Source organism: Populus nigra, chromosome 7 (genome assembly GCF_951802175.1).
Source record: "Populus nigra chromosome 7, ddPopNigr1.1, whole genome shotgun sequence".
NCBI classification, from domain to species: domain Eukaryota; kingdom Viridiplantae; phylum Streptophyta; class Magnoliopsida; order Malpighiales; family Salicaceae; genus Populus; species Populus nigra.
Genome location: NC_084858.1, coordinates 8,094,336 through 8,112,532, shown reverse-complemented (window position 1 = coordinate 8,112,532; position 18,197 = coordinate 8,094,336). Strand labels below are relative to the sequence as shown.

The 18,197-nt window shown below is 31.5% G+C and overlaps 1 protein-coding gene across 1 annotated transcript; it reads right to left on the bottom strand.

The window, feature by feature from the left end:
* Nucleotides 1-8,339: 8,339 nt before the first annotated feature.
* LOC133699219 (patellin-3-like) lies at nt 8,340-11,285 on the bottom strand. The gene is made up of 4 exons (XM_062122382.1): nt 9,780-11,285; nt 9,567-9,691; nt 9,319-9,454; nt 8,340-8,980 (listed from the first exon to the last, which is right to left on the bottom strand). The coding sequence occupies exons 1-4, from the start codon at nt 11,082-11,084 to the stop codon at nt 8,720-8,722; spliced, it is 1,827 nt and encodes a 608-aa protein (XP_061978366.1). The 5' UTR covers nt 11,085-11,285; the 3' UTR covers nt 8,340-8,719.
* Between the last annotated feature and the right edge of the window lie 6,912 nt (nt 11,286-18,197).

Below are 18,197 nucleotides of genomic sequence, written 5' to 3'. Positions count from 1 at the left end.
CCTAATGAAAGACAAACCGAAATAAATCATGAAGCTTAATTCCCAATTAAACACAATATTAATTGATAAAATTTGAAAAAAAAATCAATTAAAAAAGAGAGAAAAAATGAGTCAATTGAGTTAACTCGCAACCACGAGAACAACCCAATAAAAAACAAGTTCAATGTTGAAGAACTCATGACCTGTGTCATGAGATCGATATTACCTGAAGAAAGAAAAAAAACAACATGATTTAATCAAGGTTAAAATATCAAAACTCTTGACCTTGATCGTGAGACCAAGATATTCTAATAAAAAGCAAATCAAAATAAATTATGAAGCTCAATTCTCAACTGACCCAATGTTGAATGATAAAATTTAAAAAAAAATCAATTAAATAAAAGACATAAAAAAACAACTTGAGTCAACTTGGGTTAACTTGTTAAGCAACATACTCGTGTCATGAAATCAAGATAACTTAATAAAAAGTAAACAAAACAAATCATGAAGTTTAATTCTCGTTCAAATCAATATTAAAGGAAAAAATTGGAAAAACAATCTGAGGCAACCAGGTTAACTCGCCAAACCAATTTAACTCGTTAAACCTAAAATATGTGTTATTAGAGTGTGATAACTAAATAGAAAAAAAATCTAATATTAAAAGATAAATTAAACAAAAAAATATTGATTGAAAAAAATCAAAGAAAAAAAAAGCAAGGCATTATTCCAATTAATAGTGTTTTGTGAGGAATGGTACAGTAAAACCTCCTCCTTTTTTAGTTTATAGTTAATTCTTGGGTCATGAGATCAGGATAACTTAATGAAAAATAAACAAAACAAATCATGAAGTTTAATTCCCAATCAAATCAATATTAAAATATAAAATTAGAAAAAAAAATTAATAAAAAAATTTGAGTCAACTAGGTTAACCTGTCAAACCAGGTTAACCCATCAAAACTGGGATTCATGTTATGAGAGTGTGATAACTAAATAGAAAAAAATAATAATATTAAAGAATAAAATAAAAAAAATATTAAAGAATGAAATTAGACAAAAAAAAACATTAATTGAAAAACGCAAAGAAAAACAAAAGCAAAGCAAAATACTATTCTAAAGAATAATATTCTATGAAGAAGGGTATCCTCTTTTTTTAGTTTATAGTTAATTTACCGGATTACGGGTAAACCTATGAAAGTTTAATAAGAGGAATAAAATTGAGAGGATAGAGTTGTCAAGAAAGGAGATGGAGTTACCTTTTCTAGTGGGCTGAGATATAATGCATCATGGGGACTTGGGGCTGAGTCTTTCTCGTGGACTTAGGCCTTTCGTCGCCTGCCTTGCTTCACTTCAAGAACTATCTTCTTAACATCTTCATCGTTTCTCTTAATGTATGCAGCAATAGTTTTAAGATTGTATTGCAGTCCATGAGTTCGTGGCTCGTTAAAATTATACATTGCTCCTTGTACAGTATACACAACAAGATTGAAGATAATGTTTTCTGAAATGGATTTGGTCAGAGGGGTGGAAGGTAGCAGTTGTTTAGATTTCAACTACTAGTTTATGTCTTTTCGTTCGTCATCTCTGCTTTGATGTAATTTGATATTATATCTTTTCTTCGCTAGACCCATTCAATAAATCATCTTGATAAATATTAACAAAACTCTAAAATATATAGGATTTTTTACTGTAGACTAAATTATTATAAACTGTGAGTGGTTCTATTGTAAATTGCACTGTTTAGTACAAAAACTAAAAGAAATCAGAAGAGGGATCAATGAATTACTATATATATTGAGTGATTTCAATGTGAATTGCACTATAGATTTATTGTGGACACAAACACATTGCACTGTAGACAACACTGTAGCAATAGAGTCTTTGCACTGTGAACAACATTATAGCATCCTAGGAGGCATTCCCTGTTATGTTTTTGGTCAAGAATTACGGTTGGAAGTGTTGTCTTCTCTCCCAAGAGCTGCTGAGTCTGGCTTAGCAACCGGACCCAAATCGCTTTCAAAAAATGTTGGATCTAGCTACAAAGTCATACTCAAGGATATTATGTATGGTTGCGTAGCCAGACCTAGCAGCCATATCCAATTAAATTTCTTGCATGTTACATTCTCTAATTTAAATTTATTTTTCAAAATAAATTGATGAGATTTTTTTTATATTGTACAAAAGTTAGGTAATGATAATTTTTTTTTTGTTTCAGGTTGGTTTGAAATTTCTAATTAAATTATGTTTAATTTTGCGTTTCAAAAATTATTTGAAATTTTTTTTACAATTTTTAAGTTTTTTTCTTTACTTCAAATTAATTTTTTTTATGTTTTTGTATTAGTTTTTATATATATATATATATAATATGTTGAGATTGTACCCAAGAAATTTTAAAATTTTAATTTTTTTCTTTACTTTAAAATAATATTTTTTTGATGTTTTTGTATTATTTTTTAAATATATTTTTTAAAAAAATTTATTGAGATTGTGTCTGGCTGAGAGGGGAGACCCGAGAAATTTAAAAATTTTTAGTCTTTTTCTTTACTTCAAATTAATATTATTTTGATCCTTTTGTATTATTTTTTAAAAAATATCATTTAAAAAATTATATTGAGATTGGGTATGGCTGCATAACTAAACTCATGACAGCATTTGGCCTTACTTACAGCAGGACCCATAGTTAATGGGTCCTTCTGACAAGCATGACTCAATGATGCTAGGCCCTACAACCCAGCGGTGGAGGGCCCAAAAGGGTACCTAGCTAAGGGATCCTTCTGCCAAGACCCAAGTTTATTGGGTGTGGCTCTGCTGTCAGTCCCAATGATGGTGGGTCTAGGTGCCCAACAGCGGTGGATCCAGTTGAAGCACGACCCACTAAATTTAGGTCTTGCTTCCACTAAGACCTAGCAGCGATAGGCCCAGACACAGTAGAACCCATTAGCGGTGGGCCCACAGTTGCGAGAAGGGCCAATTAAAGTTGGGCCCTGCTGCCATCAAGACCCAGCAGTAGTGGGCCTTGCCCTAGCCCCAACTGCAAGCAAGACTCATTGTTGATGGGTATTGTTGTAAGTAGGACTCATTAGTGGTGGGCCTAGAGTTGCAACTGAATTTTAGGCCCTGATGCCACTTAAACCCAGCAGCGATGGGCTCTGCTATCACAAGAATCCAGTAGTGATGTTCGGGTTTGTTTCATTTGAAATTCGAGCCAGCAATTGGGCTGAGGGAAACCAGTCGACCTGTCGGGTCAATCCGAAATTCGGGCGACCCGGCAAAAACCTGATGGAGTCCTTTTTTTTTTGGAATTTTTTTCTCCTATCTAGAGACCCCTTTTTTTTCATATTTTTCAATTGATTACTAACTCATTTCAAAGTTCACTATATAAATACTAGAAGATTGTTTTATTTTTTCAATATGAGATTTGAAACCCTTTAATATATATATTTTATGTTCACAAGAAAAAAAAATATTTTTTCAATGTGTGACAAAAAAACTTTTTGGTTTAAATACTTCAGCTTAGAAGAATAAGATAGTATCTTTTCAATATAGAATAAAAAACCTTTTAAGGTAATCTTTCAAAATTAATTTTTTACATGTATAGTCTATATCCATATGGATTATTTTTTAATTTTTTAATATAACCTCAAATATTTATTTTTAATTTTCCGAGTTTGACCTGAGTCAACCCATGTAATCCAGGACAAGACCCGTTAACCGGGTCAACTTCTATATTGGGTTTGATAACTATTGTTGTCATGAAAATATATATTTTGATTTGTTATATTTTTTAAATTATTAAAATACATTGAAAAAATCTATATAAATAATTTTTTATAAAAATTAAAAATATTTAACCTGCAACAAATCATAATTTACATAATATATCAAATCACCATTAAATGCAATTATCATATCAAATCACTTAAGTGAGATTTAAATGCAATTATCATATTAAATCATCATATCAAATCATTTTACTAATCACATTTTGACAATGATCTCAAAAGTTCTACATAACTTTATATATTTTATATGTGATATATAAAATGGATAAAAACTAGGGGTTTTAAACTCAAAATTATAATCTTAACCTATAGAAAAATTGATATAGAAAACTTTGATATTTTTTTAAAGGTTTAAATATGAAGCCTTTAAAGTCTCGTTGATTACAAATCTAAATTCGATTTAACATTCAGATTGAAAAATATAAGTATTTTTATCTAATTACATATTCAATGTGTCTAAATTTTTTTAACATACTTTTATCCTGTCTTCCACAAGACATTCCATTAATAACATCCTAAATATATCAATTTAAGTTTTTAAATATGTAATTCCAATCTCATGTTCTTGTGGGACTCATTTAAAATTGATAAATTTGAATGCTGAAAGAGAAGGGAGGGGAGGGGGGGGCTGACTTCATATGTTGATCATGATAAACATCTTTTGAAAATCTTGCAGGGGTCAGCTACAGTCTAGATATGTAGCAGATTGGAGTCGCTGTCTTTGGTGTGATCTATGAAGCAAGAACTTCTGTTTCTCTTGAGAAACATGTATTGAACAGCAGGGTGATAAATAGATAAGATTTGCTTAGCCTGCAGCTGGCATGGCATGGCATGGCTAGCTGCTTTCTACACTGTTGAAAACAATGCCGTGTGGCTCCCTACACTCATTGCTATCCATGGATAAGGACGGACAAAAATTTGAAGCAGGAGAACCTCTCGAGCACATGGGCTGTTCACAATTTGCACTTGCTGGACCCTCCTGGTCAGGCAAAATAATGACAACTGAAAATATGCATCTTCATTGCCTTCCTCCCTTCATTTTTTTTTGCCCTTTCTAAGCCCGACCACATTAATTTTCAATACCTGCTTTAGCCTCTTGCTTTCACTTTGCCAGGACAGGGATATGATCTTTTGCAATTTCTTTTTTTTACCAAGCAACAGCACCAAAACTAAACGGTTCCAGACATCAAACCCGGCTGTCTTACAGTTCAGGTCGGTGCAAGTTAACCTATGCAAATTAAAATGTTAAAAAAAAAAAAAGAAGTCGAACTAGATTCTAACTTGTATGCCAACTTGCTGAGTATCCATGTTCTAGATCAATTCACTTAGTCATGCTAAATTTAATAACACTTATTATAGGATATATATAACTCTGGTCAGTGTAATCTTCTTCCAAGTGCAAAAATATCAGAAGTTTATACATTTTTTCAAAAGCAATTAATTTTTTTAAAAAAAGAAGTAAAAAGAATGTTTTGTTTTTGACAATATATATATAGTTTAATGTTGGTGTCCGGGTCAGCTTGCGCGCACTTCGACTAATCCCACGAGCCCTGAAGTTAACGACCATATAAACCTCCAGTAACCATTATATAAACAACCATAAAACTCGAATCTAAAACTATTAAAAAACTAAAATTTTTAATTCCAAACTCTTATTACTTCAATATAATTTTTTGTTTTACAGGTATTGCATTGTTTCTGCCCACTCGTTGCAATGATGGCATGAAATTTCCATATGTACTAAAAGGATGCATGATTGTTGATGTTAATGATGATCCACCTCCGAAGATAAATTATTTCCTAATTTTAATTCTTCGTGCCTAGAAAGGGGCAAAAGCAGATTAACACGTGGAAATTGATGCATAAAGCAGGAATTGGAATCAAAATCAAAGGGTTTCCGGTTGGCTGACATAATTGAGAATTAGTGCCAACGACGAAGAAAGATCATTGCAGGGGTCCATTGCCTTAGTTGTCTCCAAGCATCATATTATCTTAATTCAAGACACGTATGATCATCCTGCTTTTTCATTCAAACGTGATACAGAGTAAACATGGAAATTAAAAAGGTCATAGAAGTGCTGGAAGAACTAATAAACCAATCAGAAACTCTTGGAATATAAGATTTTTTTTTTGTTTAATAATTATTAGATTCTCAACTGTCCATGAGAGATGAGACCAAGACAGATGCATGAACTAGGAAGCTACAGTCAACTGATTTTATTTTATTTTCTTTTATCATAAAGATATTGGAGGCCTAATCTCAAAAATGATCCCTCAATTATGTTGATAGATAGTCTCAATCTTTCCTTCAAACAATTTTGTCTCTGAGTTTTAGAGATTCTTGATTACGCATTTTCATTAAAAAAAATTAAACAAAAGAGCTCAGCCGTTTCCTATAGTATGTGAAGAGATTTATTGTGGATTTAAATAATATAATGTCACTTTTGCTCTTTATTGCTATTAATAATTGCCTTGAAATGAAAGGTTAAATTGTCTTTTCAAGGGGATTCAAATGTCAATTATAAATTGATCAGGGGTGAATTTTTCATTTAATTTTGAAATTGTACAATAAAAGTATATTTCCCTTGAAATTTGGAAAATAAATGTTATTTTATTAAGGTAAATTCCACGGCTATGAGTTTTTTTTCTGCCCTTCATTTCTCTTTCTTGTATTTTAAAATTTATGTCAGGTCTTTAAAAATTTAGTTATATCCTCTATTTTATATTTGTTTTGAGTTTGATATTCATTTTTTTTAATTTTTATTTTCTTTGATATTAATGTTTCTTTATATTTTTGTTTTTCAATTTTATCCCTATCCACATGTTATTTAATTTATTTTTGGTATCAAATATAATCCTCAATCTTTTGATTGAATTTTTTTATCCTTTGCATTTATTGTAATTTTTTGATTTTGCCCTTTAGAATTTTAATTCATTTTTTTTTAAATTTTGGTCCTCATTTTTTTCATTACTCTTTTTTTATCCTTTTCTTCATTTATTTTGTTTTATCATTTTTTTAATCATTTTTAGAATATTTTTTTATTTTTATCATTTGACATTTATTTATTGGGCCTTAAGCATTGTGATTTGTTCAGTTTTTTTTGTAGGGTTATCCCCATCTCATATCTCGGTTCTCAAGTTAATCGAGTTAACATAGGTTGACTTAGTTTTTTTAAAATTAGTTTTTTATTTGGTTTTATCATTTGCTATTAAATTATTAGCCCTTGAGTATTGCCATTTTTTCCACTTTTCTTTACACGGAGTTATCTCGGGTGTAAGATGGTCAAGCATCTTAATGTCCTCTCCATGAATAAGCAGTTCGTTTAGCTCGAAGGTGGCTGAAGTGGTGCATATAGCCTTTTATTTTTTTTCTTTTTTCCTCTCTATTACTTAATTGTCATGTTGGTCTTAAAAAAATCAAACCATCCTCTATTATACTTAAGATTTTATATTTATTCTCTTCATTATAATTTTAAATTTTAAAGTAATTTATAAAATTAAGGGGTTTTTTCAATTTCATCGTTGTTCTCTTTATTGCAATTTTTTTAGGAATAATTTATTAAATTAAGATTTTTTTTTATTTTCACCACGAATAGATATTTTCACCTATCAGATTTGGTTCCTATTATTTTTATCGCTATTTTTTTAGATGGTTTTTGCAATTTTGTTTTCAGCAATTTCATCATTCTTTTTTTTTCTTGTCAAATCTAATCTTTTTTATTATTGTATTTTTTTATCTTCCAAGATTTTTTTTATATTGATTTTTTTATTATTTCATCCTCCAACATTTAATTAGACGGGTGCTTAATTTATTAGTTGAGTCCAGGTCTAGAATTTAACGGTTCACAGGTTTAAGAGATTAACTCCAGTTTATGAAGTAGATACAAACATGGGTTTTCGTGGTTTTTATGCTTTTTAAATTATTTTTTTCATCCTTTACCATTTTATTATTTTATATTCACTTTTTATAAGTTTTTTTAGTCAATTTTAAAATAACAAAATTCGCATTGATTTTAGGTTTTTTTTGTCTTTATTAAATTTAGACTTTCTGAAGGAATTTTATTTTTGAACTAAATTGAATTAATTGATTTTATCCTTCATCATTTAATTTTTTAGGTCTAGAGCTTATTGGTTAAATCCGGTTAAAAAATTTAATGGATTACATGTTTGAGAGTTTAATCCATATTTACACAGCATAGTTTTGATATCTTTTCTCCAATGAAAAAAATAACTATTTTGTTTTTAGAAATTAATATTATTTATTTATTTTTTTTTAATTGAGTTATCTTGATATCATATCTTAAGTTATAAATTTAAGAGTTAATCAAGTTTTGATTTAATTTTTTTTAGTTTTTTTAAATATTTTTCATCTATGTGATAATTTATAATATTGAATTTTTTTTCTTTTTTAAAATACATATCATCTCATTATTTTTTTTGCAATGAAAAGAAATAATAAACACACAACATAGCGCGGTATAATTAACTATCTAAGTCCATAACATGAATCCCATCCAAATTGTATATTTTATTAAGAAATTACATCGCTTGAGATTCTAGTAGAAGATCCCAACTGAAGAGTTTATAGGAAAGATACTGTCTTCATTAATATCATAATATGTCCAACAGATACTTACAGGGAAAGAGAAAGAAAGCCATAAAGAATTCACAAAGAAAATTCTTGGCACTAGTAATGGAGCTTCTTCCCTATCCCCACACATGCTTCTTAGCCTTCAATTGCACAACATCCTTAATCCATTCCACACCAAAACAAAATTCAATTATAAATAAACATATATATATAAATAAACATCTTCAAGATTTCTTTATCTTCTCCATGGTCAAGACCCTCAGAACACCTTCAAGCTGTGATATTGATCATGTTGATAAAATTGGCAGCAGCAGCAGCAAGAATGTAAGCAAAATCTTCTATTGTTGTTTCACTATATATAGTCCCTTAATTAATCAGAAGAAGCGGGCTTGGTTTTCAAGCGATAGAGGAGCTTCTTCTTCTTCTTGGATGTGGAATTGTCAATGGTGAGAACAACTTTACCAGGTTCACCAATTTTGAAACTGTTGCAAACCACTGGTTCTTCAGTTGCAGCAACCTTTCTAGCCTTTTGGATGATCACTGTGTAGCTATCTTCAGCACTTGGTACAAATTCTGCACCATAGCTCACATCCCATCCCGCAACTCTCACTTCCCATGTTAAAAGGCATGTCTGAAAATCAATTAGATTAACATTAATCAAGGGTTAAAATGGCAATGCTAGTATTCATCAATGTTAAAACCATAGATTATATCACTGTATAGTTCAGACTTCAGAGTATCCAAGGAAAGACATTGCTAGTGTTCATCAATGTTAAAACCCTAGATTATATCACTGTATAGTTCAGACTTCAGAGTATCCAAGGAAAGATTCCCTGGTCCAGGAAACACCATTCTAGGTGCTGCATGTTAGACAAAGTCACATGTTCTTTTTCTTGGATTCTTCAAAAGGGAAAAGAGACTGACTCTGTACATGTTACTTCCAGTCAAAAGAGAAAAGGCAAAACCCACCTCAGTAACTGGGAATTCTACAGTGTGCTTTGCTGCTGGCTTCACGGTAATCTCAGTAACAGCATCAGCTGAGCCAAATTCACCATCTTTGCTTAGTCCTCCGTACTTCACTGGTATTTGCTCAGCGGCTATGTACCTGCTTGGTGGTAAAAAGAAATTTTTTAACTCACAGCCCAAATGGTACAAAAATGCATGTCAGAAAGCGACTACATTTTCTGTAGCAAATTTGAAATCTTTTTAGTACAAACCTGACAAGGGTTTCGGCAGATTTGGAAGGACCAACAAAGACAAACTTGCTTCTGGTCCTCTGGGTTAAAAATGGACTTATCATTCTATTTACTGTTAGGTACCACCAGGGAACATTGATGAAGATCTGCAGAGGAGACACCAAGGAATCAAACATTATGAATGTAGTTATTATCAAACAAAGAATAAACATGAATTGAAACAAACAAAGATACCTGTTTGGCCACAAATTCTGGATAATTGTCTTGAAGCAATTGAAGTGCCTGTCTAGTAGCTTGTCTAAGCTCTCTCTTAGCTGGTCCAGGAGAATTTTTCAAGTCATTAACCTGAACAATTGTGGAAATTCCACCGGGACTGAAATCCAATGTCCTGATACTTTTTTCCAGGAATTGAATCCTCCACCTTAAGAATCTCTGCCTCTTCTCCTCATCAGAAAATGAATTCTTGTAAAGTTCCTTGTTTTGGAATTCTCCATAGACATTATAGCACACTGGGTGTCCCTCTTTATCAAGACCATGCATAAATACCACCTTCCCCAAATCATCAAAGCCTAAATCTTGTTCAAGCAATTCATCAATGCCAAACTCCTTTCTCCAGCGAATTGTACTCTTGAGCATGGTGAATGCATCTTTCACCTTGAAATCTCTGGCTCTGAGAAATTTCAAGAGAATCACATCACTTCTGTCATCAGCAAGAAGCGGTATTCCCCAGATTGATACTTCTTCTGGTGTCACTTCCACGGTCTCAGATTTAACTTCTTTAGCTCCCTCATCCAATGATGAGGCAGCCTTTGTCTCTCCCTCGGGCTCTTTTGTATCCTGAGCTGGAGTCTCCTCTTGTGAAGCCACTGAAGAGGAGACAGCTACGATGGTCTCTTCAATGGCTTCCACCGTCTTAGCACCATCATCATCCACAGAAGTACCAGCAGTAGTATCACTAGCAACAGCAGTAGCCACCTTTCCTTGATCATCAAGAACCTCACTTTCCAACACTTCGTTCTTCTCTTCCTTTTCTGCTGCAGCTTCAGTCTCTACTTTTTCCTTGTCTTCTATTACTGCTGATGTTTCCTCTTCTTGGGCCGGCTTTTTCTCCTCCTCGGCTACCACCACCACATCTTCTTTCTTCTCCTCTTTTTTAGCTGATGCTGGTGGTGTAGTCAAAGCACTAAATTCATGCTTGTTAAGTGCTTCTTGAACAAGCTGCTTAAATTCTTGAAGTGCTTTCTTCTCAGAATCAAGAAGATCAGCAACTTTAGTACTTTCCTCCTTAAAAGAAACCACCTGAGACATCTTTTCATCGTCACCTCCACTAGGTTTCAACACCTGAGTCTCTACAGCACCCTCCTCAACCTGCTTTGGCTTCATTGGCTCCTCTTCAGTCTCAGGGACTGGCACTGGTGGCTCTTTCTCCACCACCACTGGCATTGTTGGTGGCACTGGAGCTGTTTTCTCAGCTTGTGGAACATCAGTTACCACCACAACATCTTGTTCTTGACTCATTTTCTGCACCACCTCTGCCATTCTCGATGACAAAACAAGAAATTTTAGAGATATACAAGGAGAGGGAGAGGGCTATGGCACTTGAACTCTTGAAATGTTCGTGCCTTGAGGGTGTTGTGAGGGGTTGGGGGGAGAGGTGGGGAGTTATAAAGAGTGGAGTGTGGAGGAGGGGGCTGGGTAAAAGGGCCAAGCTGTGCAAACCACAAAGCCAGCTTGAAGTCTATGATTCTGTGTGTGTGTGTGTGTGGACCCATAACTATCCATTTGTTCTTAATTTTCTTGGATCTTAGACCCCTTCTTCTCTGTCCCATTTGTAACGGGCGTTCTTTCTTTGTAGGGTAAACAACATTTTAGTCCCTATAAGCTTACAAATGTTTCATCTCCATGCCCATAGTTTAATGGTTTTCAATCTAGTTCTATATAAGTTTTGCTGTTGCTCCTAACCGTTTAAATAATTTGAAAAGCTCTCCATTATTCGTATCAGATCTATACACATGGATGATATCTCATAAGAAGTATTTGAAAGCCTAAAAATATTCAAAATTGTCTGGTCAAACAAAACACACATCAAGCTAGTAAAAAAAGCTCATTCAACAGAGAGCTCTCATTTTCGTCGCCATGGCTTCCCACTAAAAAGATATGAAACCAGGGGGAAACGAAGAAGTTGAGTCAGCTCAGTCTCTTACTAAAGGGCATCGTGCTCATCACCCTCCTTTGTTTTCTTCAGAACATGTAAATGACTTAAAAACACTACATTCTTCCCTTATCTGAAAGTGAGTGAGTCGTTGAATTTCATTAACTACTTCATATTCAGGGATACAAATGAAAACTTTTAAAAAATAAATAGAATTCTGAAGAAAATTACCTTTAAATTAATATTTTTATATGTTTTTGGATCGTTTTAATATGCTGATGTAAAAAATAAACTTTTAAAAATTAAAAAAATAGTTTTTAATATTTTTTTAAATAAAAATCATTTTGAAAAGGAAGTGTTCAAGCATGCTATAAACCATGACGGCACATTGATAAATCCACAGGGATGAAAGTGTAGTTTACCCTTCCAACAGTTAGAAATCATCGCCGGATGTGCAGGCATTTTGTATTCTTTTTGATGCGCTGTAGGAGTGTCTGTGACCCAACAACAGTCTGCAAAGAAAGAAGAGAAAGATGATGAAAAAGAGACCGTTGGATGATGCTGTGTTGGACACACCTAAGATCCTCATGTCACTGTCTCGTGGCCAGTTGGATTATCCCAACCGTGGAAAAAGATGTGGGACCAGCTCATCTAGAGGGCCCAGATGCTTGACATTCTTCATTGCTTTAGGTCAGGCAGGCCTCCTCTCAATCGATGTGCCTGCCAAGCCTCGAAGAATTTTGGTGTTTTAGAAATAATTAACTGCGGCAATCAATGTTAATAATACATTTATGTAATGTAATGAATGTTAATTATGCGAAACCGTTGAGGTTATTTGGTAGAATAACGGATTAAAATTAGCATATTTTTTTTAAGTTTAACGTAGTTGTCCGGATCAGCTTGTGTATATCTCGATTAATTCTACAGGTTCTAAAGTTAATGATTATATAAGTTTTCAATGATCATCAAATAAATAACTATAAGGCTTGAATTTGAAATCATAAAAAAAAAAAAAAATTAATCTCAAATAATTACTATTAAAACATCATTTAATTTTTTTTTTATTTTTTTCACACTTTGGGAAATAACATAAGGAGATAAACAATTGATTAGTGATAGACAGGTGACTCGAAACTGAAAATGATTTTTTTTTTCAATCATAATTATCACACCTAATCCAAAGACTTATAGGTAGCTTGGGTTACTGGTCATCTCAAGAACCACCGGATCAAGTAATTTTTATCAAAAAGATTTGATGTTGACATAGCTGAGTAAATTAATTTTTATTGGGTTAATAACTTATTTAATTTAACTAAAAATTTTATCCGAGTTAAAATTCAATTACTATGATTTTTTACTTTTCAATAACTATAATTTCAATGATAAATAGGGTGTTCTTAAACTACCTTTTCTATATCAAAACTAAATTCCTTTGTAATAACATTTAAGTGTAAGATTTATATCTATAGTTTTAGGATTTGATTTGGATGATAACTAGTCATGTGTTCCACGGTACGTTGCAAGCTGGGTTAAATTTTTTTAATGCAAAAAAAAAAAATGTTTTGATTGCGCCAATATTTAAAAAAAAACACGAAAAATTGAAGACCTCGGTCTTTAACTTGATTAGGTTCAATAAACTCGTTTAATTTAATAATATAATTAAAAATATATATCGATAGTAAATCGAATGAACAAAAAACATGGCGATAATTACATATAAAAAATAAGATGTCAATATCATACTTTGAATCAGAAGAAAGAATAGCTCTTTTAAGACTCATCATCGCTCCACCATGAAAACCACCCCACCACTAGAAATAGCTCACCAAGATAGTTCTAACATTACTGCGAAAGATTACACGATGACATGGAAAGAGGTTGTACGCGTCGTCAGAGCCATGACTCGAAAAACAAGACAAACAAAATACCATGAAGTGAGTACCTCATGCTTCTATTTAATTAATTAAAATTTAATTTAACTCAATTTGTTTTTTTAAAAAACCAAATTTAACAAAGAACAACAAATGAAAAAAACTCAAGATAAATTACATTATTTTTAAAATTTGTGAAAAATTCTATAAAAACCAAATAAAAAATATGGAGCCTAATCTCCAATTGCATAAATGTCAAAGGAAGAAACTAAAAAAATGAGCCTAAGAACAAGAAAAAAAAAACCTAAACGAACCTCCTAAACTTAAGCTAATCTCTTTAAACTTGCAACCTAATAATCCTAGACTCAGACTAGATTAAGAGATTCAATTCATAACCAATTTAATGTTGAAATATGCAATAAAAAAACATAAATTTAAAAATTAGCCAAAGAAAATTCAATAAAGAATGACAAATGAAAAGACTAAAGATAACCAGATCATTTTCAAAATTAGTGAAAAAACTTATAGTTTTTAAACTTGACCTAAAGGTCGATCGGGCAAGTCTTGAGTTACGGGTCAAGTAAGTCGACCCTAGTTAACCCGGGTAAACCAAAAATATTTTTTATTTTACATAAAAATAAAATAAAAATGGCTTCATTTTGAGAAAAGGAAAATTAAAAAGAAAACAAGTCGATGGGCTTTAACCGGGTCATAGGGCAACTCGACTTTTTGACTAGTTAGAACTAGGTTAATCCTTCACTTTTTTTTTTTTTGTAGAAAACTTGACCTAACCTATGCTTCGAGTCACCTGGGTCATGGGTCAACCCATAGAGTCAGGTCAAGTTTTAAAACAGTGAAAAAATCTACAAAAAAAAAAATAATATAGCTCAATCTTCAATTGAATAAATACTAAAGGATAAAAATGGGAAAAACATGAGTTAACAAAAAATAGTCAAACCGAGGCAAACCTCCTAAACCTAGTTTAATCTATAAAACTAGAAACCCGTGAAATCTTAGACTCGTACTTCATCAATAGACTCAATTCATAATCAATTTAATGTTAATGATTGAAATTGAAAAACAAAAATATCAATTTAAAAAATTTATTAAAAAAAACAATTAAAAGGATGAGGACCAATTGATAAGAAAAAAACACTCAAAGAGGATGAGTTTTTAATAAAATCAATTTAAAAAATTACCTCAAATGAAATAAATAACAATCAAAAGAATATGGATCAAATTTGAAAGATAAAAAAAAATCAAAAGGGGATGTAATTAAAAAAAAAAGATCTAATTTTATAATTTTTTATAAATAAAATAAATAGTAATAAAAGGAATAGTGATCGAATTTAAATGAAAAGCAAATTGAAGGGTTACTTTAAAATTCTAAAGGGTCAGATGTAGAAATTGAGGAGAAAAGAGAAAAATAATGGACGCCAAACTAGAGGCATATTGGCCACACGATTTGCCGCATAATAGAGAGGCTACCATAACGATTCAAACATCGTTGTGGAAGGTGACTTATTATTACTAGACAGCGCCACATGCGCCACTTGGAAGGCGAGTGGGGTTGCTCACTTGTTAGCAATAAATTTTTAAAATATTTATTAAAATACAAAATTTTCCCTGAATCAACTTCATGATAGTAGAGAAATAAAAGGATAAAAAATTCTTTGAAAAATAGTTTAGTGCATTTTACTTTTAAAGGTTATTAAATCATTTTATCATGCTAAAAAAAATTAAAAGATTAAAAGGCTTTGGATGCAAGTTTAATTTTTTTTTTTTATTCCAAGTGTACTTAAGTCAATTTTTTTAATGGAAAAGAAAAGAAAAGGACTAATTTGTTCCTAAATAATTTGAAAATAATACTTGTATCATAGTATAAAAAACCGAATTACTCTTGATGTATAGTTAAAAGGTTTTATTACTAAAAGGTAAATTTATCATTACAGTATTGCAATGGAGAGTAAAATGAGAGTTTTATTTTTATCTTTGTAATGTACAAAGCGCACCGGTTTGTGCTAATCCAGCTAAGCCTCCAACAGTAGTTTGTGGCTTTCATATGCTATAGGGTGAAGTTAGCTTCTGATGTTGTTTCAGTCCAATACCAACTTTCTTAAATTGAGCTAAGTGGATCCAGTCAAACATTCCCAACTCCTCTTTAGATCTTCTTTTCGCTTGTTTCCTTCAGTTAGTCTAAAATTGTCTTGGACTTTTAGCTTATAAGTTTGGGCCAAGTATATATTTTATATGATTTATGTTATTGGGCCAGGTTGGTCCAAGCTTGTTGGGTCTTGAAGCCCATTTGAGCTTGGCAAAGTACATCTCCATTATTCTCCCAAGGCCTCACCCAAATTGAGCCTAAAATTCATGTATTCTTTATTGGATGTAACTAGAAATCAGACAAGGCTACACATGAAGACCCAAATTTAATCAAGCTTCAAAGACCAAAAGAAAGAATATGCACAAAATCTATGACCCAAATTTTACTTGTTCTATGCATCGTTCAAGCAAGTCTCTGCATGCTCCCAGCTGCGTAGCTCGACCCCAGAGAAGAAGGGGGAAACAAGAAATTCCAATAGAAGAGATTTATATCAGGTCCCGTTTCAGTAAAGATGTTTGGAAAGAAAATCCAGTCTCCACTGGTATGAAAGTTCTCTCCAAAATATCTTTCCGGGGTATAAAGAATTAAATATTAAAAGCTGACAGGCAGTGGAGGTGACTGCGATGTTTGGTTATGGCTCAGGAAGACTACTGAGATTCAATATATATATATATATATATATATTCAGACGGGACCAACCTAACTTTGAAAAGAAAGCATGTAAATATCTAAGTTTGTCCATATCCCATATTTGTGATACTGAAGCTGAAGTCTTCACAGCCATTATAAAGATTTGGGGAGATTTGAGAGTATGTAGGGATTGGTTTTTAAGAATGTATTATATTTAAAAATATATTAAAATAATATTTTTTAAATTTAAAAAATTAGTTTTGATATTAGTGTGTAAGAATAATATGAAAATAAAAAATAATTAATTTAAAGCAAAAAACAATAAAAAAATTATTTTTTATAAATATTTTTAAAATACAAAATCAAACAGGATCAACTTGAGAGATTAATGTATCTTTTCTTTCGAGCTGAAAGTAAATACCCTAAAACTAATGGTTTGGTAAATGGTCATCTATGGACACTTGCACATGTACCTCACATGCTATGTTACACGTTAGAATGTCAATCAAGAACTTGTTATTTCAAACTCTGAGATCAATTGTTAAGTTTTGGATTTGCTCTTTAATAATTATAAGTTTGAGTTTTTAAAAAATCATTAAAGGTTTACATAGTTATTAATTTTATGGCCCGTAGAATTAGTCGAGGTGCGTTCAAGCTGATCCGGACATCTACATTAATAAAAAAACCATATTATTTCAGGTTTCATGATTGAATTCAAATGAAGTTATCTTATTGAATTGAGAAGTGTTATCTTCTTTCATGTATTGTTTCTTTTAAAAATTAGATCAGGAAGAAGGGAAGTTAGGTTGATAGTTCATCAAGATTTAATGAGTTATAAGAAGTAAAAATTTATATGTTTTTAATTAAATTAAAAAGATTAAACTTAATTTGGACATGAGAAAATGAATTAACACGAAATATACTTTCAAATTAATCTAAAAAAACAAAAAGATTATCAAGAAGAACTTTATATAGATTAGTTATGCAGGAAGCAAAAAAAACCATTAATTAAGAGATTTGTTGAAAATAAAAAAAATAGGAAGAACAAGTGTGAAAGTAGCTTGGAAGTCAAGTGTGTTTGATCCAAGTGAAGTGACGGAGATCCCATTGCGTGCAAAAAGTCAAAGACGGCCGTGCTGTGCTTCCTAGCACAGCGGCGTATTTAGAGATCCAACACCACAAAAACTAAAAATAAACAAATAGAAAGTGGAAGAACTGGTGAAGAATGAAGGGGCAGTGATTAGATTCAAGGCCATGCTTTGCTGGTGATGATGGATTTCTTCCCAAACTCTTCTGAATTCTTTTCTTTTTCTTCTTCAAAATATCAATAATTTAACATCCTCTAGACGTCCACTCACTCTCTCCTCGTTTTTGTAGGTCGGCTGTTTGAGAGTGCGGTAAAACATTGTTGATTTAAAATTTAAAAAGTTTAAAATTGTTTTTTAATTATTTTAATATGTTTATATTAAATATAAATTTTAAAAAATAACAAAATTATTATTATAATATATTTTTAAATAAAACAAAATCTCAAACATTTCATTCATCACCATTCACTTTCTTGCTCAATAATTCCTAACTACCATGTCCAATTATAGCTGAGATAAGGTAGACACCATGTTATTTTATTAGTTTTTTAATATTAAAATTCAATTTATTTATTTATATTTTTGTAATTAAATTATTAAACTCTAACTTAAGTTATAAATTAAATAAATTAACTGTGATTAATCCAAAATAATGTAATGTTACACAAGTTTATAAGTGTGTTTGTTTTTGAGGTAGTTTTTATGGTTATGGTTTTAAAAAAATATGTTTAGGTGTGGTTAGTTGGATTTAGATACTTGTTTCGTAAAAATTATGGTTGAAGTTTATGTGCAACAAAAACATGTATA

What these genes read in the sequence shown, in the direction of transcription:
- LOC133699219 (XM_062122382.1), bottom strand. Translation starts at nt 11,084, where the DNA reads ATGGCAGAGGTGGTGCAGAAAATGAGTCAAGAACAAGATGTTGTGGTG. An exon ending in CAGAATTTGTGGCCAAACAG is followed by an intron (nt 9,692 to 9,779) that starts GTATCTTTGTTT and finishes TCTCCTCTGCAG; the next exon opens with ATCTTCATCAATGTTCCCTG. An exon ending in TAGAATTCCCAGTTACTGAG is followed by an intron (nt 8,981 to 9,318) that starts GTGGGTTTTGCC and finishes ATTGATTTTCAG; the next exon opens with ACATGCCTTTTAACATGGGA.